Genomic DNA, 26,030 nt, shown 5'->3' with positions numbered 1-26,030 from the left:
GATAATATATGAGTTACTCAAATGGGTAAGATATAAAAGAGAAGTGTCACAACCTAAAAGAATTATTCTAGTATGTTCAATATATAGTCATCTAATATTGTTTATCTAAGACTTTGTTCTACTTAAATCCTCAAACACATTTTTGTATGAACAAAGTCATAAAGAAACTTAAATTTCAGAATATCTCTTTAATCCAACAATGTTATAAGTTGTAAAACGGATTCTCTTAATCTTAATATTAAAACAAATAACTTGTCTTGAACTCGTCAGAGAATTAATTAATACAGAAAAGGTGCAAATTAAGAAGTCTTAAAAGCTACACTTACATTCCCAAAGTTTTGTAAAAAAATGTAAAGAAGAGAATAAGAAATTTATGGTTTTGGCGCCTGCATGGTGGAAAGTTGATAATATATTTTGAAACTAATAATAATTATAAAAAAAAATGGAGGGAGGGAGTGGGAAAGAAAATCCACTTGGTGTGTTGAAAATAGGATGTTTCGCTTTCTGGTCCCAGTGAGTAAATCTTGTTTATATCTTACACAGCTTCTTGGATGAATTAATAATTGAATATGTGCATGTATGTCAGATATCATTCAAAATGCAAACTAATCAAAAGAAAACTAGATAGACATGTAACAACCTTGTGATTTCATTAAATTCTGGCTGCTGGTTTCACTTCTTAACTTTCAAATGTTTCTTACGTTACCTTATGGAAAATACACTTCTTCAACATAACAACACTATAGTTTATGAGTAATGCTTGCTCTTTCATCATTCAAAATAATCATGAGAATACTGGCTAATACAGAACTCATAAATCTGAATTTTATTTGTTATTAAGAATAGTTGAGAAATAGTTAAAAAAAGATTGAAACATTCATGAGAGATTTCAAATATCTTGAAGATTTTATACAAATTCATGAAGATGAATACAAAATTTGTATTATTTTTTTTATATTTGAATGTTAGAAAATTATTATTACTATGTAGTTAATTGGTTTAAAATAAAAGTGATTTAAACAAGATAAAATATAAATATTTTATTATTTAGTTATCAAGCTTATAAATAAAACATTAATTATTTAAATTTTATTTTACAAGCAAATAATATCTCTCTAAAACATTTTTTTTTCTATCTTTTATGTAGACTTCTAAAATAATTGTTCATCTTTCATAGATTTGATTCCACCTTAAAATTCTAGTGAAGAGTATTTGGGATATTTCTAATGAGATTTTATGATTATTGTTGAACTCTCATAAAAAACAGTATCAATTAGTCAGAATTAAATGAAATTCTTATTATGACCTAGTTTATTGTGTGTCTTGTAAATCATATAAATTCATCTTGTCATATGAATAAATCTGCTTTTACTGTATAGTTTTGTTATTATATATATATATATATATATTAAAGTCTAATTCAAACATTTACATGTCTTTCATACATGATGATGATAATTGGTGATTAATAACATGAAATGTAACTAGTGAAATGAGAGTAAACCCTAACAGCTAGCACCCTCTATTGCACATGTTGAATCACGTTTCAACCTAAGTTGCGACATGTGGGTTTGTCTAGGCTAACCACAACCCTGTAACCATATACTACGTAAATTTAGCCATCACTAAATTTTTACCATCGAGATCTGTCACATTTTCCCTCACTATGTTTTATTTATGTTAAAAATTAAACAGATACTTTTTTATTATGACCAGATATAATTTTTATTATATTTATTATACTTGTGTAATAATTCTTTAAATCAGAAATATAAATGTTGTAAATATTAGCAAAAGATATGACTCACCATGAATTATAGTGTAATGATTAGGAATAAACAAACTCTTCTTATATTTATTATGTGTGTAGTAATTCTTTAAATTATAAGTAAAATATATTTGAACACGGATTCTTTTTAATATTTTGATATAATATTATTTTCTTAGTAGTTCATTATTTATTTATTATTATACTAATATACTTTAAACTTAATAAAATAAAATCATATGTTATATCAAAATATTATTAAAAATTTGTGTTAACGTATCACTTTTCTAAATTATAAATACAATACAACAATGGTAATGATTATAAAGTAACATCTAAATACGAGTTTTAGTATAATAATTATAGAGAAACAAACTTTTATGTTTCTATTTAATAGTTAAGATGTATACATACCGAATTAATTTCTCAAAAAGTAGGAATAAGGATAAGTTGTAACTGAAATATGAGTAAAGAACATGCCTAAACATTAATGACAATTTAATTAATGAGAGTTACTTTATAAACTTTTGACTAGAAAAAAATTAAACAGGTGTTTTTAATTAAAAATTTCTATTCATCACATATTATTTTTCTCTAAATTTCAATTGTTTAACCCATTCTTATTTCTAATTGTGGGATTTACCTCTTTTACTAATTTTCTTAATATATAAATATTTAATTGACTGATAAATATTGTTAAATATATTATTTTTAGTTAATTTATTATTATTTTTTATTTATATTTTAGGTTTAATTTATATTTTTTCAATTATAAATAAAAAAGCTAAGTATTTAACTTCATATATAATTTCTCATAATATATATTTAGTATAAAAGATGATTAACTTCATATATAATTTTTCATAATATATATTCAGTATAAAGGATGATTAACTTAATACATAATTTTTCATAATATTTAACTAACATAATATTTAATTAATTGATTGGACTGTTTATTTAGAATTATTGAAAATTTAAAAGCAATGCAAGTGTTTAAAGAAAAACTTACATAGGTATTAAAAGTTATTGATTAAAATTAAGATAACAAAAAATTTAACGATTAATTATAGATTGTTTAAGTATTCAGCTAACCTACAAATTTGACCATATTTAATTTTACCAGAAAAATATTGATTTAGATTTAAGATATTGTGGATCTGAATTCGACCTGACTGGCTGCTTATATTAAAGATGTTTAACTAGAGTAATGAGTTTTTGATTTTGAATTCCCAAAGTACATGTTCAAAACAATTTTTTTCTAAACTTTATTAGCTTGATCAAAACTAACTCATTATTGATTTAGTTTATTTGATTAAACTTTAATAGATCAAATTCAAAACTCCACTGGTATTTAAATCGGGTTGGATAGAAAAATTAATTAAATTCAAGACCGTTAATTAATTAATTTAAATATAATTTTAGGCAACGATCCTTCTTTTTTATATGTATAATAAATACTCTGTCCATTTTAAACCAATGATACGATTTTAGGATTTTTTTTATACAAATTAAGAAATATTTAACTTGTATAAATTATCCACTCTTGTCGTTTATATTTTTCTATGCATTCCAACTAATTTATTTATATTCATATAAACATTTTTTATATTAGTTTTTACTAAAAAAAATAAAATTTAGTTGCAATCTAAATACCTTGTAAAACTCGAAATAATTAATATATGTAAAAATACATACAACCATAAATTTTTCTGTAAAGTTAAAATATCAAATTTAGGATTGAGGAAGAAGGAAGTACACAGTGATTGGACATTATAAGTATTTATTACAGATTATAATAAATTTAATGTATATGAAAGTTTATTTCAAAGAGAAATGCTTTAACCATATTAGATGAATACAAAAATAGTGAGAAAACAACAAAAGTGAATAACGGTAGTAGTACATTGAGAAGGGTAACTTCTAGAAAACGTAGGCCTTTTGTTTTTATTTGTAATATACAAATGGCAATATATATGTAGATTTTGATATTATAATTTTCTACTTTAAATATAAATATTATTATAAAAAGTTGAAAGAAATGAGATTTTGTAAAGTAGTGATAAACGAAATTAAAAGTTAAGAGAGTATAGAAAAGGACAGAATCAAAGGTTTTAGCTGCAAATGTTGTTACAGGAAAGAAGATTGTTTGGTGTAGCAATAATCATGAAACTTTAACAGAACACAGTTACCACTTCCTTCCTTAGGAACTTTACCATAACAGAAGGCACACATCACACTCTGATGCGATAACAAGAGTTAAAGCAGAGAGTTTAAGTTTTGTCCAAATAAAAAAATCACGACACACACTCTCACACACATGGATAAACCACACCCTTTCAACCGTTTCCCACTCCATTCATTTTCTCACCACAACAGACAAATATAAATTTCATTCGCTCACACACACTCACACACAACATAACCATTCTCACTCACTTTCCCACCTTCTTCTCCGTTCTCTCATCATCATCATCATCATCATCATGATGGAGGGCTATTCTCTTCCACCACCGCCCGGTGAAGAGGACGCGCCACCACCGTCATGGGGTAGGCCCAATTCACAGGAAGAGGACATTGCCATTGCCTTGGGTGCCCCTCTTTCCTTTAAATCCATGCTTCAACAACAGCCTCAACAACCACAACCACAGCCACCACAACTTGACTCTTACTTCAACTTCAACATCAACTCTGCTATTCCCATTCCCTTTGTTCCTACTATGGAATCTTTTCCCCCTCTGGACCCCTTCTCACCTTCACTTTCATCGTCTCCTTTTTTCAACAACAGCAACAACACCAGCATGCCCTTTGACCCGGGCTTTGACTTGGGCCTCGACAACGGGCTTCACTCTTCGTGCCCCCCTCTTTTCTCCCAGGTTCAGCCGGGCTTCGAGTTTGGAGAACTGGAAGCTCTTACTGCTGCACCTGGGCATGTGCCCTTTATGGAGGGACCGAAGGGGGAGAATCCTCTTGAGAGGGTGCAGCCGACCCTTTACAGGAAGAGGAGGGGAACGGCGGAGATTCCGGGGCTGGAGACGGTGAGGAGGAAGGGGAGGAAGTGGGAGGAGGGGGAGGCTGAGGAAGGGAGCAGTGCTGACGTGGATGGTTCTGGGCTGAATTATGAGTCTGATGAGAATGATAATGGAAATAATGGTTTGAAGAGAAGTGAGAATGGTGAAGATCACAAGGGGAAGAGAAAGGGGTTGCCTGCCAAAAATCTCATGGCGGAGAGGCGCCGCCGGAAGAAGCTCAATGATCGGTTGTACATGCTCAGGTCTGTTGTGCCCAAGATTAGCAAGGTATGAAAAACCAAAACAAAAAAGAACTAAATTTTTCATAAATTGTTCTTCATTGTTCTTGATTATTGGTTTGTTTCAATGTTCATTGTGTTTTGTTTTGTTTTGGGGGTGACTGGTTTTATCTTACAAAAGTAGAAATGGAACAAAATTTATATGTAATTTTTAAGTATTTTTGGTGTTATATTTTGTTAATCCGAGTAATTAAAGTTTATATTAGATGTTAATGTACATTATTGAGGTGGAGTTTTGATTTTGGTAGAAGAATTCTACCAAAAGAATCTAATTTTGGGGTTGTGCTTGAGGAGAAATATAAAAGTTGTTTATGAAAGAATTGTTTCTGGAGAAAATTTTCTAAACATGATATTATTCTGAGGTTCTCTATTTCCGGTTGTTGTCTCCTATGCTGATAAATGTCATTTTGTGACTTATGTTTGGTGGAGAATCTGGTGTGTGGTTGTGCATATTGATGACAGTTTTGAAGAATTTGTAGTTCATTCGTGTTAGGAGCTTAGGAAGGGTGCATGCTGATGTTCTTGTATTTGTTTGCAGATGGATAGGGCTTCAATACTTGGGGATGCAATTGACTACCTGAAGGAGTTGCTGCAGCGGATCAATGATCTCCATAACGAGCTGGAGACGACTTCGGCGGGCTCGTCACTGCTGCCGTCTGCTTCTACAAGCTTTCAGCCTCTAACACCCACCCTGCCAACTCTTCCCTGCAGGGTCAAGGAGGAACTGTATCCTGGCACCTTGCCAAGCCCTAAAAATCAACCTGCAAAGGTAATTTTTTTTGTTGATTTAATTGCAGAATGGTGATTGTACAAGGTTGAAAATGCAGCTTGTTGTACGTAGACCATGTGAACTATGCTGCAATTGAAACTTTTAGAAAGATAACTTCTGAAAATTTTCAAAAATTTTGAAACTGAGTGATGCACAGAAGTTTCTTAGTCACATATTTGTATGCTTCAAACAGAAGTTTCTCTGGACTTTGAAACACATTTATATGCTTCAAACAGCAAGAGTGAACTCAAATTTGAAACTAGGAGACGCTAAGGTGTAGCGAAAGATCCTGGTATAAAAATTGGTATACTAGGAACTAAGAAAAAGTGTGGGTGAGAATGCTCCAATTTGAGTTGTGAAAGCAGAGAAAAATTTACTCCTACTACTCCTGTGTCTTCCATTGCAGTTGTATACCATTCAGAGTCTAAGAAGAAACCAGTGATGGCCAATTAGATTGATACACATTTTTACTCTGACAGAACTTAATTGCATGGTGATTGAGAAATTGTTTTAAAGTGACTTTGGTACTTCTGATATTATATATAGGTTGAAGTTAGAGCAAGAGAAGGGAGAGCTGTGAACATTCACATGTTTTGCACCCGCCGACCAGGCCTTTTGCTGTCTACCATGAGGGCTTTGGACAACCTCGGATTGGATGTACAGCAGGCTGTAATAAGCTGTTTCAACGGCTTTGCTTTAGATGTGTTTAAAGCTGAGGTATAATTTTCTCTCCTTTTCCAATAACTATTATTTAACTAACTTTTGCATTGTGATGCTTGTCATTGCTCTTAAGGCTCAGTGATGCCACACAGTGCATGTTCAGTATTGATTTCTGGTGCCTACATCTGTTCTGTGGGATAAATTTGATTAGTTATGCTCAGAATCTTGCAGCACTAAAATCATTAAAAATTTATGTTTGAGTTTGTGAGTTGCATTTGGTATTGAGTATATGAATCTGAAGTTTTTAGGTTTGATGTAGTGTTTGTTGTTTGTTAGCAGCAATGCAGAGAAGGGCAGGATGTGCTACCTGAGCAAATCAAAGCAGTGCTCTTGGATTCAGCAGGGTTTCATGGTATGATGTGATGAAAATGCTTGATGAGTTTCCCTTGTAGAGCAACCAACCATAGTTGCTGTGGCTTGCAGTTTGTAAATGCAGTGCTTCTTCTTCTTATTCTCCTCTGTAGAGGCCTTACTGTTTTGGCCATGATCAAATAGGTTAGTTGAATCTGTAGGTTGAGTTATCTTTGGTATTTTTTTCTTAATCGTTCTTTTGACAAAAGCCAACTTCTGTTGTTTACTTAATTTTCAACTGATGTAATAAATCGTTTTATTTCTTTTCTATTTTTTCCCAGTCTTTGATTTTCGTCTTTTTATCTTGAATTTGATGCAACTCAATGAGTCTTCAAAGTTGTTATTTTTCAAGAGAATAGCGATGAAAATCATTTTCACTTTCTTCAAATATTTCAGTTTACACTCTAGAATTAAACCAAATCAGTTATTTTGGCTACAAATTCATGCTTGGACAAATTTCACATTACCCAATTTTAGATCAAATTAGTTAACAGCTTTATATATAACTTCTGCATATTTTAATGGTATGTTAGGAAACTAACTCGATTTCATATATGTTCATATAGTTCACGTTTTGAGATTGTTAAATATAAGAAGATAATGATTAGACTTTTATGGTAGAAAAAGAAAAGAGCAATTTTTGAGATGCTTTATTTTATTTTAGAGCAATATGCCTTTTTCCTTTGTTTAGGTCATAACTGGGCTTCAGTTACGTGATTGAGATTATCTTGTTATTTATGAACAGCTTAAACAACGCTCTACACTTTTTTATGAAGATACTGTTATTGATCCTGGATATTAGAGGAAATTACACATAAGTTGTAATTGATACTTTATTCTGCTACAATTTCAATTAAGTTGGTACACTAGCTAGTAACAATTAGTTGCAGTATTTCCAAATATTATTAAAAAATAACGAGAAAAGAAAAACAACAAAAGTATGGGCAAAACTAAACCAGGCCTTTGTACAAGGCAATTTCTTAGTGCACCCCATTAATTTCTTCCTGCACCCCATATACTTTTAATTCTATTTCTAGGTTTATTTACAGAGGGCATCCATTTTAAATGGTATTTTCGTAATAAAGCTGTTTTTTAAATATTACGAGATTGAGTGAAGTCATGCTAAGACAATATAATTTTGTATTTGTGAAGTCAATACTTCTAATACGACTTGACTTTACATTTGATAAGTCAAATTTCTCTTATTTGAAATTGAAATTGTAGGAGGTAGTACAACTTTAATTTATTTTTCTTTTAGTGTTTAGTATGATTTATTTTTCTTTTAGTGTTTAATATGATGTATTTTTCTTTTAGTGTTTAGTAAGATGTATTCAGTTATTTCTTTTATATTCATGTACAAGTTGTGTTTGGTATAATGAATTCAATGTTAAGGTGTTTGATAAGAAAATTTAATAGAATAAAACTAGAATAAATACTTTATTATTATATAATATAATATTGTAATTATTAATGTAAAGATTTTAGTTAATTTAATTGAATATAGTTATTTATATTAATAGAATGAATACTTTGAAAATTTAATAGAATAAGACTAAAATTTTATAAGCAATTAGATTACCAATGAAAATTAAGGAAAGATTTTTTCTTAAAAAATATTTATTGACGTTATGAGTGTTTTCCTTTCATAAAGAGTTTTTTGAAATTAAACATAAAGATAAAGAAACTCTTAATGAGTATTGGAGAGATTCAACAAACTTTATGTTTCCTGTCCTCGACATCAAATAGAGGAATAATCCATTATTCAACACTTTTATTAAGGCTTGAATTCGTTAGACAAGGCGTGGGTAGATGTTGTAAGCGAAAGATCTTTCCTAGACAAATTACTAGAAGATGTTAGAAAGTTGAGAGAATGAAAGGCATTAGACAGTCAATAGTTTGAAACAAGAGCAAATTCGACGACCTTATTAAAAGGACTTCACAAGAGGGAAACTTGTGAAACAAATGGAAAGAAGATAGATAAAAGAATAAATGAGATAGAGAAAAAGCTCGACGAGTTTGTTTAAAACTTCAACTATGCAAGGTGCTAGAGTATGTAGAATTTGTACTTCAACCAACCATTACACCAATTCAATCTAGCTTAATAAAAACTACTGTGGAGGAAACATCTAAAGCTTTTATTGCAAACATGTTTAGAGATAATAGATCATCGCAGAATAATTATGATTTATCCTTAAATAAATATGATCCAAGTTAAGGAATCATCCAAATCTAAAATCGGCAAATCAAGAATCACAACAGTAAAATCAGCAACACAAACAACCTTATTTCCACCTCAAGTAAGGCAATAATCTCAACATATGATGTTACAAGATTTCATGAAGATAATGGTTGAGCAAAATACGAAAATGAAGAAAGCGATTGAAGAAGTGACTCAAATGATGTACACAATGGAAGCTAATTTTGCTAAAGAATAAAATCAACTGCCTACACAAATTGTGATCAACTCACAAAATGTAAGTGTTATTAGTTTAAGGATAGTAGGCAAGAACAAGGCCCTGAAGAACCCAAGAGGATGAAGATAATGAGAATGAAGATGCGTCTAAAAATAGAGGATCAAGTGAATCATCACAAGTTACACCCATGACTCCAGGTTAGTATCCTCTAAATCTTCTTCTAAAAATTCTTCTTCATCTTATTCTCTTCCTCCTTTATATTCAAATTGGTTGAAACTAAAAAACAAGAAAATGGAGGAGCTAGAAAAAAATCTTGAATATTTAAAAAAAGGTGGAGATCAACATCTCTTTATTAGATAATGTAAAACAAATCTCAAAATACATTTAAGTTTTTTTAAAGAACTTTGCACAAATAAAAGACGTATTAGGGATAATGAGGTTGTAAACTTGGGAAGAAACGTGCAAGCTTGATTAAGAAGCATATTAAAATACCCAAAAAATGCAAGGATTCGGATATTTTTTTTGTTCTTTGTGTTATTAGAAGTTCAAAGTTTAATAATGCCATGCTAGATTTAGGGGCTTCTATAAATGTAATGTCTTTATAAATGTTTACTTCTTTATCTCTGGGATCTCTTATAAGTGTGATCATTTAACTAGTTAATCGTTATAAGTGTGTTAGACGGTGCTTGTCCTTGTAAACAAGTTATTTTTTCTATATATTTCTACATCTTTGGATATGAAGGATGGTGAATGAATTAATTCAACAACCATTATCTTGAGAAGACCTTTCATGACGACAATATAAATCGAGATAGATGTGCATGCAAGATCATTGATTATGGAGATAGGTGATGAAAATAGGGCTGGGCATAGTTTAATAAACTGTACTAAACTACGGTTATCTATACTATAATATACTTAAAAAAAACTAAACTGATGTATACTAAAAACTAATTAAATTACTTTTTAGTTCAGTTAGAAAAACTGAACTTTATATCAGTTTAGTATAGTTAATTGTATGAACTGCTTGTCTTATTAACACTGATTTTGTCCATTGTATCATCTGCAACCGCGAAATTGCATCATGTTCATTTCTAATTTCTTTATAATGCATGGCCAATTGCAATAAAAAATTACCTCTGAAATTTTCATTCACATGCACGGCTTTCCTGCAAAACAATTAGCGAACATAATTCAGTTTCGTTTTTGCCTAAAACTTAGTTCGAAAGTGTTATTTATGAATCCACAAAGATAAAATGGAATGAAATAAACCAACCTGAGATCTACAGAACCAGATTGTGCAGCCGATCCTATCCAAAATTCACTCCTCATTTCAGCCTCAAATTTGTTGAGATCAGCAAGGGTAGGTGTGTCAGAGTTGAAGGCAATAACGACGCCTGCCAACGGGGCCGAAGCCAATTTCTCTCATTTCCTGAATTCTGCTTTGGTAGCCATTGTACTACAACCAACACTCTTTCTTCTTTCTTCAGAGTTATCTCTATTTGAGTTCAATTGACAAGCAACGACAAAGGGCTTTGAATGAGAATCCAAAGTAAGAAATGTAGGAAAACTTAAACCTTATCAGTTAAATTTTGTGTACTTAGCAGTACAGTTTAGTTTTTACTATAGTTTAAGAAGTTCAGTTCAGTTTATCTGAACTACTTTTAAGTTTAGTTCAGTTCAAAAGAAATAGTTTGTAATTTAGTACAATTTTCATCAATATAATTCAGTGCAATTCAGTTTGTCCAACCCTAAATGAAAAGATGCAGATTAACGTATTGGAGGCCATGAAACACTTAATGATTTATCAAGTAATGTTGTAACTAATTTTTCTTCTAGTTTCTTTTTTAAAGTATCATTTTTCATACTTATAAAAAATTTTCTAAATACATTTTTTATTTTACTTATATAATAATAATAATAATAATAATAATAATAATAATAGTAATTTAACAAATAATTAAGCTCTAGTTAATAACGTTTGGAATCACTATTATAAACGGAAAAAACACGTAATTTTTAAATATTGTACATATTTGTTTTAGATTTTTATTTTGAGAAGGTAAAATAATTTTTTTTCTCTTTTTAAGACTATTTTATTTAAGCTTTTCCATCAATTTTCATTAATAATAACTAGTGGAATATATTTATGTGTGTCTATCTTTATTTTATGATAATAACTAGTGAAATATATTTCTGTGTGCCTATCTTTAGTTTATGATAATAAGAGAATAAAAAATATTTTTTAAATAATTAATAAAATAAAAACGTTATTAAATTTTTAAAATATATGTTCACAAAAAGTAATTGTAGAATATTTTTTTTTTGACAATGTTATCATACTTAAAATTTGTAGTTAAGAATAACTAATCAATTAAAAAGTAATAATTACAAAATCAAAATAATTAAATAATTGTTAGCATAATTTACACTAATGAAAGTAAAGTTAACATAAAACAGTAGTTATCAAAATATTTTTTTTATTAATAGTCACAGATAATTTATATTAAAAGATAAATTAAGCAGTATCAGTTAATTTACATCTCCATCAAATTGTTTCATTTATTATTTGAATTAACTTTTTTTTTTTTAACTTCATCTTAACCTTTTAACTACAGTGAATTATAGTATAAATAGTGAGGAGAAAGCCAAGTACAAAATAAACCCTAAAATCCAGGGTTTTGTAAACCTCGCTCATGGCGTGCACAATCGATTTTCGCTGCCTTGATGAGGGTTTCGGCGGCAAAACCTACAAGCGCAAGAGGGAGCAGCAGTCCCAAACACAAACGGACGACGTCATCACCGGCAAATATGGCGTTTCTCTCATGGACACAGACGAGGCCGTCCCGCCTCCGGCGAAGCGATCAGCCCTAACGTCGTCGGAGAATCCGGACAAGCCTGTATATGGTCAGCCGAGCTACGACGGCGTGATTGCCGGGAAGGTATCCGGTCGGAAGTGGAAACAGGTGCGGCAGAAGAGGGCTTCGGCGACGCAGGTGAGCCGGAAAGGGACTACTTTCGAGCAGAGAGAAAGAGAGAAGATGATTAAGAAGGCGTACAAAGAGAGGATGATGGAGCTGAAGGAGGAGATTCGGTTGAACAAGGTGGAGAAGCGGAAGAAGAGAGAGGAAAGGGAGAAGAAGAAGCAGGAGAATATTCTCAAATCTGGAACCAAGTTCCAGAAGATTACCAACCCTAACACCTTGAAGAAGATTGCCAAATCGAAAAACCGGAAGCAGCTTAGAGTTGTTCCTGATGAATTGTTCAAAAAATAAATATCTGTATTTGTTTTTTTGGTTTTCAACTCAGTTTTAATATATTGCTTTTTTGTGGAAAATAGTTAGTATTAAAATTAGAATTAATGCGTAGTCTGAAGTATTATAGTATTTTCATTTATCTGTTTTTATGCTCTTAAGGATTCATTCGGAATGGTCCAAGAAGCTCACAAAAATTGAGGTGTGATGAATTGAGTGATTAATTATGAATTCAAAGTTTTTGTTTTTATTTTATTGGAATCCCAAAATTCAGTCATCATCTATATGACTCATCCTTTTATGAATGAAATCGATAAAGGGAAACAAAGGTTTAAAATTACGTTGATGTTGGGGAAATTGTGATGGAAAGAGTTGATGTGATTAAATGAAGAAAATAGTTTATATGACCATGGGCATTGATATTGTAGCCTCTATATAAATAAAAATAGAAAAAATGTGTGATATGACAGTGAAAGCAAACTCTATCAAGGATTTCTTTTTCCTGCTAGGAAGGAATAGTATGTTTTCTCCTGACCAGTAGTGTAGAAAACTGGTATTAATAAACAAGGGTACAGTTGTTAATAGAGACGAATTCTTTGTCAGGGTTAACGCCTTTTCTTTGTTAGTAAAATTGATGAAACAAAGGCAAATTACCAGTAGTCCTTACAGGAGCAAGATCCATCTCTGAAATGATGGAATCTACTTGAATCCCTGACTGTGATTTCCCGGTTTACAATCTTGGAGATTACCTTGATGGCAGCGTGACAATCGTTACAAGCTCGTAGGTTCTTCATCACCAATATGGGTGACCCTTTTGGGGTGCTAATAAGTGCAAACGCAATGGCAATGCGTTCACTGTGATACTTTAGGGATTCTACCTTGATTTCCTCATCCACATTGTGCAGGGCACAACTTGAGTCAGGTTTATACCCTTGTTTCTCCATTTGCTCTTCCAACTCATCAAGCATCCTTGTTATCTCTTTCATCTGTGGGTGAGACATGTCATTGGCTGAGAAAACATGAGTCTTCTGTTTGATTTCAACCCAACTGTATGCTGGGACCTTTCTGATCCCTCGCTCTCTCATGGCCTTCTTCACCTTTCCCACATTCTCCCATTCACCAGCTGCTGCATAAATATTGGAAAGGCTAACATATGGAGCAGCATCTCTAAGGATCTTCATATTGAATAGTTGATCTGCTGCTCTCTTTGCCATCTCTTGATTCTTATGGATCCTGCATGAGTTGAGAATCGATGTCCACATTACCTCATCTGGTTCAAACGACATCCGAGCCATCAATATCTCAGCCTCATCAAATCGCCCACTACGACATAACATATCAACCATTGATGCGTAATGCTCTTTTTTGGGTACAAATTTATACACTTGAGTCATGGAGTTGAAGTATTGTAATCCTTCTTCAACTAGACCACAGTGGCTGCAGGCACACAAAATGCTAAGGAAGCTGACAGAATTTGGTTGCAGACCTGAATGAACCATTTGTTCAAATGATCTGATAGCATGGCCACCGGCTCCGTTTTGTGCATAAGCTGAAATCAGTGCATTCCAGGAAACACAGTTCCTCGTAGGCATTTCTTGAAACATATGAAGTGCTTCTTTTATGGATCCACATTTTGCATACATGTCCACCAGTGCACTCCCAGAAAATACATTTGAAATGCATCCAGACCTGATTATATGTGAGTGTAACTGTTTTCCCAGTGTTAGTGAAGCTAGATTTGCGCAAGCTCTTAAGATACTGGCGTAAGTGGCTGAGTCAGCACGTATTTTGGCTCTTTGCATCTCAACAAATAGCTTTAGGCCGTCTTCATGAAGCCCCTTCTGAACATAACCTGAGATCAGGGCTGTCCATGGAACTGAACTTTGATGAGCCAGATCAACAAAAATCCTATTTGCTTGCCCAAATTTGTCACATTTAGCATACATGTCAACCAAAGAATTCCCAACCAGAATTTCTGAAATGGCATCTGTTACAATAGTCTGGGAATGAATTTGCCTACCCATTTCCAGGTTCAAAGCATTTGCGGCAATGCTCAAAAAGGTTGCAAATGGGAATTGTCGCCGGTTAAATCTTGTAAACTGTAATTCCCTGAAAAGTTCAAGCGATTCCTCCACTCTTTCATTCCATGCACAACAAGTGATGACCACATTGTAAGAGATACCATCCACCTCTGGCATTTCATAAAAAAGCTTCCTCACTTCAGCAACACGATCATGCTTGGAGTAGAAATCAAGCAAAGCATTAGCCACAAACACATTCCACACAAAATTACACTTCACCATAAAACTGTGAACTTGTTGCCCAAATTCTATATCATCCAACTGTATGGCTGCAGTTAAAACCGCAGCAAAAGTAAAGTCAGTGGGCTTGAACCCCAAATTCTGCATCTTGAAAAACAGGTTGATAGCATCATGATTGAAGCCCTCTTTGGAGTACCCCGTCAACAACACATTGAAAGTTACATTATCTCGCTCCGGCATATGCTTGAAGAGGTGACAAGCCAAACCAAGGCTAAGCGTCTTACAGTAAGAATCAAGCAACGAGTTGCAAACCGTCAGGGTGGAATCATACCCCAATTTGACAACATGGGCATGCACTTGTGCGACTTCATTGACACTGTCAAACTCAGTGAACCCAGATAAGAGAGTCGTCAAGGTGACATGATCCGGAACCAAGCCGTGCCTACACATATCAGCGAAGAGACTGAAAGCGTCGCGGAACTTATTGTTCTGAGCGTAGCCACCAATGAGCATTGTCCAGGTAACAACCGAGCGTTCAACCATGCCATCAAACAAGCTCCTAGCAGTGGAAAGATTGCCAGAGTTTAAGTAACCCGTGATCATAGTGTTGGTGGAGATGATGTTCTTTTGAGGCATTTCGTCGAAGAGTTTGCGTGCTGCATCCAAATCCCCATGTAGGAGATGATTCTTAACTTGAAAGTTAAAACGATACGTGTTGGGATCGAAGCCTGTCTTGATGATGGAAGCATCGACCTGAAAGTGTCGTTTTTGAAATGTCAAAATTCCGTTTTTCCTCGAACATGCTTTGATGTAATTCATGGAAGAAAAACGGAAAATTGAAAGCTCGTTCTTTGCGCCAAATTCAGCACAGTTTGTAAAGATGTGTAATGAACTTTCCGGTGAAAAATCAATTGACTGTCTAAACTTTAAATTTTAAAAAATAAAATATTATATTAATCAAAGAACATCTTTCAAACTCAAATGTATTAATTGCATCAACTGTTTCAAATTAAATTTACTAAACTCCAAAGGGAATGGACTTTTTATCTTTCAAGATGTTGATATCCATTCACTGAAAAAATAAAATAAAATAAAGACTATCATATCAAAAAATTTATGAATAGAAAAATTCTAAAGATTTAAATCAATTCTCTCGAAAAACTCGTTTGCTTTGAATTTACAATATTCTGTTTTTGGCGATATAAAATAAGATTTCCATATGAATCATTCAAAAGGATTTTCAAAAGAAATTTTCATAATTAAATAGCTTGAACCTGGTCTAACAAAATGGCTTGTTAGAACTTATTTTAAATTATTGGGTTAAATATGTTTTTAGTCCCTAAACTATTGACCGTTTCTGGTTTTCGTCCCTCTTCCAAAGTAAGGTACAATTTAGTCCTCAATCTTTAAAAAACGTTCGTTTTAGTCGAAAAAACGAACGTTTTGAGGACTAAAACGAGGACTAAAAACAAAATTTTGAGGACTAAAACGAACGTTTTTCTAAAGAATGAGGACCAAATTGTACCTTACTTTGGAAGAGGGACGAAAACCAGAAACGGCCAATAGTTTAGAGACTAAAAACATATTTAACCCTAAATTATTTAATAAAATAAGCAGATACTTTTTTATGTTTGTTTAATTTACTTATTTAAAAATAAGAAAAATTATAAGTTTATTAAATAAGTAATTTTTAAAAGACTGTTAATTTAAAAAACATTTATTTTAAGGTTATACAAACAAACCTAAAGATACAATATATATATATATATATATATATATATATATATATATATATATATATATATATATATAATAACAATAATAATAATAATAATAATAATAATAATTGTCTTGGGAGACGAAGGAATAAGTTATAAATGTAACATCCCAAAATATATACTATAAACTATATTAAAGAGAAGTTACAAGCATGATAAAGTATACAGTTATCCATCTAAGATATAAAGGGTTACCTTTACAGTCATCAAAAAACAACTATAAATTTTAAACTTTATATATACATACTAAAGGATACTTCAAAAGTATACACAAACGTCTACTAAACTAAGCCATCTACTCAGCATCATCACCTCATCCAAAGCTTGCTCCAGAAAAACCTCTTCTTCCGCTGCTCACATCCAAAGGATGATCATTGCAGAAGAAGAACATCAGAACATACAAAATACAAGCACACAACAGGGTAAACTAGTTTAAACAAAGATTAATCATACATCAATTTATTTAACTTCATACAATCATATTATTCGTTCACATCACATAAACTCTTCACACATAACACCACATTGACTTTGACTGTCTGGACTTAGAATGATTGTCGAGCTATGGCGGGTCGTGCACTCGTGGTGGCTTCTACTGCTTTGCAAAACCATTGCCAATGGGTTTCACCCTACCACACTCCGTTATCACTCACCTTGGGCCATACTGGAAGCACCCAAGACTAGGACCTCCTACTACTTCTCACGACATGGATCAATCCTCTCTACTTGAGAATGAAAGAGCATTGGAGTTTCAGGATAACCCCCAAGACTAAGCTCCTGCATTCATTCTAAACTTACTTGAATCTCAACTAGAGATTTCACTTTGAATCACAACATAGGGCACCACCATGTTTCCTCTCCTTGAGGATCATGTAATTACGTCCATTAACCATACTTTGAACTTTACACTTTGAAACCACCAACTTACACTTTGAAATACAACATACATCAATAACCAATGATATTACATGATACAACTTCAACTTTCTTCATACAACACTCAATGTTTCATTTAAAACAATCTAAGATCAAAAGAAGAGTGAACTAGAACTGAAACCCTCGCACAACGCACATATTCGCATAGCGAAACTAGAGGCGTCTCGCACAACGACCTAGCTCGTTGTGCGAATCCTCAAACAGAGACCACACCCTCTAAACCATTCGCATAGCGGTTATATTCACTATGCGAATAAACCCTGACTTGAATCAGACCCCAGACCCCTCGCATAACGTCCCAGCTCGCTATGCAAAAACCTCAGATAGTGGCTCATGCTCCTTAAGCACTCGTAGAGCGAAACTCATTCGTTGTTCGAATAAAAAGAATAATAGTTCAAGACCCCAACCAGTAGCATAGCGACTTGATTCGCTATGCGGATCAACAAACAGAGAGCAACCCTCTCAATTCATTCGCACAGCGCACCCATTCACTGTGCGAATGCCTTGGCAGAGAGCACCTTGCCAAGGTGACTCGCTATGCGAATCCATTCACACAGCAAGTCTGCATAATTTGCAGAATGAAATTCTGCAGAATTATGCAACTCAACCACAACTTACCAATTCTACTCAATTTTCTCAACTTCTAACACTCATAGATTGTTGTACAAACTTAATTAAACTTGACTAAGTGATTCTAAACCTTCCTAACATCAATCTAAAGTGTTTATGCATCAAATCCTACTCTAAAACCTCAATTTCCTCAACTTAGAGATCCAAATTCCAATTTACCACTTTGAACCTGATTTTGACCAATTTGATGACTCAAACAAGTCACATATGACTTATCTAAACTGCCCCAACAAGCCATAACATCACTTGACCTCTAATGCTCAAATTCACTACCTCACTTCCTCTAAATTACACTAAACAAGCTCAATTCACTTCACTTTTTATCTAAACCCTACCATAACAGGTTTCTCACATAAAATACCTCCAACCAGTTAAATCACCACTGATAAATTCATCCATCTCAATTCATAAACATCACAATACAGTTTCATACATTAAACATTCCAGTACATACTATTCAATCTACTTAGCATACAAACAGTGTCCCAAAACAACATACTAATTCATAATTTATCATACATACATATCATACAACCAATTGAGATAAAGTTTCTAGCTCCCCTTACCTCAGAGATTAACAACCCAACTCACAGAGATACTCTGACAATGCCTTACAATGCAAGGAAACTCAACAGAAACCTATAATTCACCAATTGGTGATAGAAAACAGCTCTTAGAGCTTGAATTTAACTAGAAAATGAAGGAGAAAACTGCTAACCACATGCAAAGCTTTAATGATGCATGTTCTCAGTCCAAAAAGGTATGGATAACAATGGAAACAACTTACCAGCTAAAGAACAAGATATTGATCGGTCCAAAACGAAGCCTTCAACGCCAGGATCATCTAGGCACCTCCTGATCGTCGAACAAATAACTCAACAGTGAGATATTGTAGAAAGAAGTCAGAGAACTCTGGGGAATATAGTTCTAGAGAGATGAAGTGTTCTTATAAAATAGATTATTATAAAGTGTTATTAAAATAGGTTTATTATAGATTTATTATAGATTGATGTTTATAAAAAGTTTATGAGTTTATAAAATAGAGTATTGTAGAGCATATAGATGTATTAAAATAATGAAACAAATTATTTTACTTTAAAATAATCTTATAATATAAATAGAATTTTATAAACACTTCTCATTATTATAGATTTATTATAGATTGATGTTTATATATTTAATTTTTGTTGGTATATAATATATGTTTATTTCTTTTATTATTAAAATAGATTTTATTATTTAAAGATTTTTATCATAATCAATTAAAATAAAAATTAAAATAAAAATATTAAGATAGAGTATATTATTTAGAAACTTATCAAAATTAATTAAGTTAAAGATAATTTTATTTTATTATAAAAATAATGAGATTTTATAAATATTTAGAAAATAACTCCGTATAAATTATCCATTTTCCTTCATGCTGTTTTGGCCAGTCTTGTGGTGACATTATATTGTGAAATTGTATGTGTTCAAGCTTTTAATAAGTGTGTAGTCAGATATTTTAACAGCAGTTGTTGGCACATTATATTTACTTCAAGGTTTGGGAGTGTTTTTAATCTTTGTAGTGCAGGTTTAGGTTGCTGCATTTGCCATATAGGAGAGGGTATTCTGCTGGTTGGTTATTCCTAAAAGCAAGAACTTTTGATTGATTGAATGACTGCACCTTTTGCCTAAAATTGTATTAATGTAGTGTATCTTTGGGATGGTAAATATTAGCTAACATTTTAGGATATTCCATGTATTAGTAATTAACCTTTTAGTGTAGTTTAGTGTGTCTAGGAAGGCTAATTATTATTGTAGTTTAGTGTAGTTATTTTTTTTTTTATGTTTGTGATAACGTGTATATTGTGTCTTCTTGTATACTTTTTAAAACTAAAGGTGATGATCGAGGTAATATCCGAATTAAATTAATAAACGATTAGAAATGTAGTATAACTAGGAAGTGATTGATAGGTCGTTTCTGAAAAGGACCAAACTTTGGTTCAAACAATAGGTCGAACATGTGGTGGGAGGTGGTTTTTGGACAGTTTTGTATAGTGAAATCAAACAACTAAAACACGAAATCAAACACTAATTGGGAAGGATTGGCCACTAGCTCAATTGAATTGTTCCAATCACGGATTAGCAACAAATACCCACTCCTCTAACACCTAATCTAACACAAGTTAACCAACTAAGTGAAGACTAACCATGTTTTCATAAAAGCGAATTTAGCAAACGCGATGCACACATTCAATCAATTCTGCACCATACAGTCCAATCGACTAAGCGAAGATTAAACACCAATTAGGCAACTAAGTGTACCCAATCGCAAGCGCAAAACAGATTCAATATTATGCCAAGTCAGAGTAGCAGAATGACAATTCACAGTCCAGAAATCTTATAGAAACGATGCAATTTCACTAATGACCAACCAAGCATACTTAAGCTAACATTAAAGCAAAATCAAAATAGGCAAAACGAAGATGAATTCATTCTGTAAATTAACAGCAACATACAAAACACAATTATGGAATCAAAACAGAAATAAAAACACCATTCAAATCAGAAAACGAGATGGGAAAACGAGAATGAAAGTGTAGGTGCAGAAACGAAAATTGAAAAACAGAAAACGTAAATTCAAAAGAAGAATAGTAAACGAAATTGAAATTGCAATTAAAAACGAGATTCAATACACAATGGAGAAGAAGAAATAAAAGTCAAACCTAAGCCCCAAAGGGGAAGCTAAAAAACGTCCAATGCTAGAAAACCTAAAAAAAACGAAAGGTGGAGAAGAGAATAGAAGTGAAATCTGATTTTGGGGTTTGTAAACCCCAAATTACAAAATTTGCCCAAAAATTGGCCCAAAGCCATTAAAAACGAAATTCAAATATAATGTTGATTTGAATAATGGAAAATGATGTGGACACACTTTTTTTTGTCCCTAAATATGATTTCAAAATTGTCCTACATATAATTATTGGAATAATTAGTCCCAAATAATTCAAATAAGAATTAATCTTCAAGCCCAAATAGTGAAAATGAGACTATAATGGAGAATTAAACATAACTCACTAATACAATTCGGTGCGCAAAACTAAGTGAATAGTACAAAATAATGATTCATCAGTGGTATCTCTTCGCCTTTGAGAGGCAGTAGAAGAGATAAGTCTCTTCATCTATAAAGGACAGTGGAAGGGACCAATGTTCGAGTATTGTCCCTTTCATCTTTCGAGGGAGTAGAAATGGAATGATGTCTCACCCAAGTTTCCAATCGAGTTGAGTATAGTGCCCGTTATGAAAGTAGTGAAGTTTTTTTTATGGCAATCTCCTAGCTAAGTTGGGTTAAAGCTAGAAGAAAAGTTGTGAAGGTGGGTGAATAATGAGTGTTTGCGGAAGTTGGTAGAAATGAGAGCTAAGCTCACGATTTTGTGATGTTTTATGGTGATGGAGGTGATGTTTGATGATTATCTAAGAGAGGTTGGGCCAACTCTTAGAGGAAGGTGGCTAGAGGATGCCACTTTGGTTGCTCTAGTCTAGGGTGACCTTACAAGAGTATTATGGCACAAAAATGGTAGCATAACTTTACTCTATTTCAAAGGTAGTTACATGAAGGAGATACACCTTTATTTATAGGTTGAGGTGTCTCAAAATGTGCAGAAACTTTAACCTAAAAAGAGCGACCTTGGCTAGCTTGGAGAGCAAGGAGAAATCCTCGGAAGAAGACAAGTGGTGAAAATCCTCTCAAATGAGAGGATGACATGTGACCACTACCTATGAAAAATACTCTTCATTCCTAGAGTGACATGTAGCCATTAATTAGGAAGAAAAACTCTCCAATATGAGGGTGACAATTGTCAAGGCCATCCACTCTCTCTTGTCCACCAAGCTAGCTAAAAATGTTGACCTCTTGGTCAAATCATGGCGTCGAAGTCCACCTTGGTCAAAATTGGACCTTAGCCCTTTGTTGACTTGGGTAGTCAAAATTCTATTCTACTTGGTCCAAAATACAAGGCCCAAATTATATCTTATACTACTAGGCCCATTACACAAAGCCCAAATAAATCCTATATCATTTGGCCCAAAATTATTCTTACTCCAAAAGCTTTATGATAGCCCAAGATGGTCCAAGAGATTGAGTCTAGACCCATCTTTCACATATGACTTCAACTCTTCTTGAAAGTGTTTAACCATGACTAGAGGGTATGCCATCATTTTTACTCATAAGTCTTGGAGGAGCAGAGAAGATAGGTCTGAAGCTGCGGTGGAGGATGACTCGAAAGAACCTTCCTGTTTATGTGAACATGTTTTGTATGGTAAGGTACGGTAAGATGACACATGGGCTGTAACTAGTTAGTATTGATACTTTTTTGGCGTGACATGTGGTTGAGGTAATTGGGTTGTTGTGATCTGTTGATTATATTGATTTGATGTATACTGAATATTGTTATACTCTCTACATGAATGTTTTTATTTGGTGGCTCACCCTTACTTTTTGTTATGTGTTGCAATAATCATATAACTCATGTTGTTATAGAGAAACAAATGCTATTACAAATGCTCCAGTCAGATAATAAAGCAATGAGGTGCTAGGAGAGTTTGAAAGTTATTAGTGTTACTTTTAAACATTTCCGTTTTATCTGTAGTAGTTAATTTTAGAATTTTATTTGAAAGTTATAAAAATTAGAATAACTTTTCTTTTATTATCATTTTAGTAATAATGTTAATTACTTGTGACAAAACAAGAAAAAAAATGGTTATAATTACTCGTGATATAGAAAACAAGAAAAAAATGGGACGTTACAAAAATAAAATTACAAAGTGATAATATTAATAAAATTAAAATGAATATTTTAATTTAATATTTGACTAAAATTAATTTGTAATAATGTGAATAATTTTATCATTTTATAAATAAAAAAATTTAATTTATTATATCAATCAATCGTTCACAATATTTTTTTGTTAAATATGTTTTTCCATTTTCAATTTATTATAAAAAATTATATTTTGTTCTTAAATTATATTATAAAAATATTTAATTAGTGTATAATATGAAAGTTATATAAATAAGCTTTCTCAATAAATAAGACGTGAAGGATTACTCATATAACATGCAGAGTTTTACATCAAATTATAATATAATTTCCTGCATTATTTTTAAAAGTAAAATATAAATATTTTATAATATAGTTTAGAAAGTGAACACAATTTTTTATATTATTTAGATGATAAAAAATGTATTTAATATGTTTTTATACCATTTCACTTTTCAATTTATTTTTCTTTATCCAAACGAAGTATTTTCACTTTTTTTTCCATCATTTCTCACGCTTTTCAAGTCTACTTCTTTGCTGAAACATACATAATAAAGTTCAAAATATTTTATTTAAAATATACAAATCTAAAATTATAAAAAGAAAATTTCTCTTTAAACTAAAAAGAAATTGATAAAACACTCTTATGTAACTATTTTAAAATTTTTATTTATCTTCTGTAGTTATTTTTAGCTTAAAGAAAAAACTATTTAATTTATTTAAGAAAAAAATACTTGTTATCTAATAAATCCTTGTACATGTGTCACAATGGAATATCTGAAATTTGTGGTTGCCATTCATGTTACTGTGAATGGGATAAGCATTAGAAAGTTGGATTGCCTTAGCTTCTGTGAAAGTGCTATGCCTATCCACCATGCTAGATATTTCCAACTACACTTTTATTGTCTCTGCACATATTTTAGTTTCTGTTGCGTATCTTTTAATTGTGGCTTTTAATAAATAAATAAACTTATGGTAATTTATAATTATATGACAATCATTTAATATTGGCTGAGATGCGATTATTTTGAATAAAATTAACTAATAAAATAATAGATAATAAGCCTAATGTATATAAGTTAATGGATGAACAATTTTGTTTCCCTCAAATTTTAATTACAAATTTAAAAAATTTAATCTTTTAAAGTTATGTGATTTTAATTAGCCAATAATTTAATTGTTAATATATATATATATATATATATATATATTACTCTGATTAACATATTGTAAAACTAATTATAATAAATATCTTAGATATATATAATATTTTTATACAATCAACTAAATGAAAAATTAACCTTCCATTAAAATTGTTTAATTTTACAAAATCTAAAGATTTATCAGATCGCATCAGAAAAAGTTGATGTTTGCTTTTAGAAAATCAAATTAATATTAAAGAAATGTTAACAAATTATGTGAAGAACTAAAAGAATGCCCAGTAAATAGAAAACTCATTTTATTTAATTTAATTTTAAACCAACGAAAAAGGAGAGTCAAAGCTATCAAATTTAGTGTATAATTATTGTAAAATTTATACGAAAGTCAAAAGAGTCTATAACTATGTACAACTAAACACATAAGTTGATATGAAAAGTTAAGTAGACATGAAAACATTAAGATTTTGTGTTTGGTCTAATACACATTCTTCTGAAACTCGGGCTCACAGAAAGTTCCTCCAAGATCATCACAAGCCTCTCCCCGAAATACCCTGCAAAACACATCCACAAAATCATAATGCTTTTCCACTGTTCTGAATTCAAATCAATGAAGTCCATAAAATGAGTATATTCTGAATTGCATAGATCCATCATCCTGCGTGTATAAATCTTTATAACAAAAGTGTGTGAAAATTGATCTCAATTGATTTGGTATTTGTAAAAGGGTGTCTTTTTGGTTGATGAGAGATCTTACGTTTGAGGATCATTGTATTCAAGATACTCTCTCTCAACGTTCTCTGTAGCTGTTCGTGGTGTGTCGTTCTTAGCTTGTGGCTGCAGCTTGGCTTCAGGGTACATCTCTGCCATGCAGGCTTCCCCTCCTACAGTTTCGCATGCTTCTGCTGGAAACACTCTGAAAACAGAGCAGCCATCAAAAAACACAAACAGACATGTTCATGCAAGGAAGATAGAAGGAATGGCTTACGAGAAGGCCGAGTTGTAGTCCACTGTTGAAGTGTCGGGATCCACAGTTGCAACCCTTATTGGAGAGTAACGAGGGGAGGGGCGTGGGGTTTTCAATTTGGTAGGGAAGTTGGTGAGATGGGTGACAGTCTTTGTGGGTGCCAAAGGCACAACGTTGGGGACAGCAAAGGTTAAAGCTGTTTGCATCTTGAAGGTGTTGGTTTCCTGAACTTTGAGCTTGGATTAAGATTATGAGGAGCAGTGGTTCCTATTTATACAAGAAAATGGAGTGAGATAAGGTTTAGGATATGACAGTGCAAGAGTGTAATGAAGTGAGATATTTAAGGTGTGGGATAAGGTTGTCTTTTTGTGTTGGGAATCATCCTGCTATAGCGGGTTCCATCAACTCAAGATATTTATTATGAAGCTCTTGGAATTTTTTGATCATTGTAATAGTAAGAACCACCCTGATTTTTCTTCTTCACCTAAGGTTTTAAATTTAAGTTTTGTAAATAAATAAAGTAATTGTTAGAGAAGCTCTATCCGTAAAATGTAACTTAATTGTTAATTTAAGTTTTTTTAAGTAAACAAAGTAATTTAAGTTTTAAATTGTTATCAACTTTACAGTAAAATTGACAAGCTGATAAGGGAGAAGAAAACGAAATAAAATGTAAAAAAATGAGTTTGTTGATGGATAACTTGACAAGGCAAAACTTTTTATTTGCATAACTTTATAATTGAGAATTGCCTAATAGAAGTAGTTAAATGTTAGAGGAATAGGATCAACTTTGAGTTACCCATCCAACAATAGATAACATGTTGCATGAGTCACATATTTGAAGAGCTATTGATCTTGAGGCTGACCAATTAGTAAACAAAATGAAAAGGTAAATTCAGCAAAATAAGTCACGCAACAA

At 32.1% G+C, this 26,030-nt stretch overlaps 3 protein-coding genes and 1 pseudogene across 4 annotated transcripts; 2 read left to right on the top strand and 2 right to left on the bottom strand.

Moving 5' to 3' along the window:
* Window positions 1-4,169: 4,169 nt before the first annotated feature.
* LOC148197771 (transcription factor ICE1-like) lies at window positions 4,170-7,188 on the top strand. Of its 2 annotated transcripts, none has more exons than XM_088092043.1 (4): window positions 4,170-5,067; window positions 5,617-5,847; window positions 6,394-6,564; window positions 6,844-7,188. In XM_088092043.1, the coding sequence occupies exons 1-4, from the start codon at window positions 4,255-4,257 to the stop codon at window positions 6,928-6,930; spliced, it is 1,302 nt and encodes a 433-aa protein (XP_087948169.1). In that variant the 5' UTR covers window positions 4,170-4,254; the 3' UTR covers window positions 6,931-7,188. The 2 variants fall into 2 exon arrangements, with proteins under 2 accessions (XP_087948169.1, XP_087948170.1); XM_088092044.1 differs by having other exon boundaries at window positions 4,174-5,067; window positions 6,847-7,188.
* A 4,793-nt stretch (window positions 7,189-11,981) lies between these two features.
* LOC148197770 (uncharacterized) lies at window positions 11,982-12,669 on the top strand. Its single transcript, XM_088115095.1, has one exon. It carries the CDS (start codon window positions 12,029-12,031, stop codon window positions 12,605-12,607), a length of 579 nt encoding a protein of 192 aa, XP_087971221.1. The 5' UTR covers window positions 11,982-12,028; the 3' UTR covers window positions 12,608-12,669.
* A 287-nt stretch (window positions 12,670-12,956) lies between these two features.
* Window positions 12,957-15,684, bottom strand: LOC148197769 (putative pentatricopeptide repeat-containing protein At2g01510 pseudogene; annotated as a pseudogene).
* An 8,809-nt stretch (window positions 15,685-24,493) lies between these two features.
* Window positions 24,494-25,374, bottom strand: LOC124846052 (light-regulated protein, chloroplastic-like). The gene is made up of 3 exons (XM_047323263.2): window positions 25,136-25,374; window positions 24,905-25,063; window positions 24,494-24,701 (listed from the first exon to the last, which is right to left on the bottom strand). Exons 1-3 carry the CDS (start codon window positions 25,318-25,320, stop codon window positions 24,626-24,628), a joined length of 420 nt encoding a protein of 139 aa, XP_047179219.1. The 5' UTR covers window positions 25,321-25,374; the 3' UTR covers window positions 24,494-24,625.
* Between the last annotated feature and the right edge of the window lie 656 nt (window positions 25,375-26,030).

Source organism: Vigna umbellata, chromosome 5 (genome assembly GCF_029865625.1).
Source record: "Vigna umbellata cultivar VRB3 chromosome 5, Vumbellata_1.0, whole genome shotgun sequence".
NCBI lineage: Eukaryota > Viridiplantae > Streptophyta > Magnoliopsida > Fabales > Fabaceae > Vigna > Vigna umbellata.
The sequence above is the reverse complement of the archived record's forward strand: the minus strand, read 5'-3'. Positions and strand labels throughout refer to the sequence as shown.

Excerpts from the sequence above, each read along its gene's own strand:
- LOC148197771 (XM_088092043.1), top strand. The coding sequence starts at position 4,255 with ATGATGGAGGGCTATTCTCTTCCACCACCGCCCGGTGAAGAGGACGCG. Across the intron at positions 5,848-6,393 it reads CTAAAAATCAACCTGCAAAG|GTTGAAGTTAGAGCAAGAGA; the intron begins GTAATTTTTTTT and ends TATTATATATAG. Across the intron at positions 6,565-6,843 it reads TAGATGTGTTTAAAGCTGAG|CAGCAATGCAGAGAAGGGCA; the intron begins GTATAATTTTCT and ends GTTGTTTGTTAG.
- LOC124846052 (XM_047323263.2), bottom strand. The coding sequence starts at position 25,320 with ATGCAAACAGCTTTAACCTTTGCTGTCCCCAACGTTGTGCCTTTGGCA. Across the intron at positions 25,064-25,135 it reads GACTACAACTCGGCCTTCTC|AGTGTTTCCAGCAGAAGCAT; the intron begins GTAAGCCATTCC and ends CTCTGTTTTCAG. Across the intron at positions 24,702-24,904 it reads GAATACAATGATCCTCAAAC|GGTATTTCGGGGAGAGGCTT; the intron begins GTAAGATCTCTC and ends TGTGTTTTGCAG.
- LOC148197770 (XM_088115095.1), top strand. The coding sequence starts at position 12,029 with ATGGCGTGCACAATCGATTTTCGCTGCCTTGATGAGGGTTTCGGCGGC.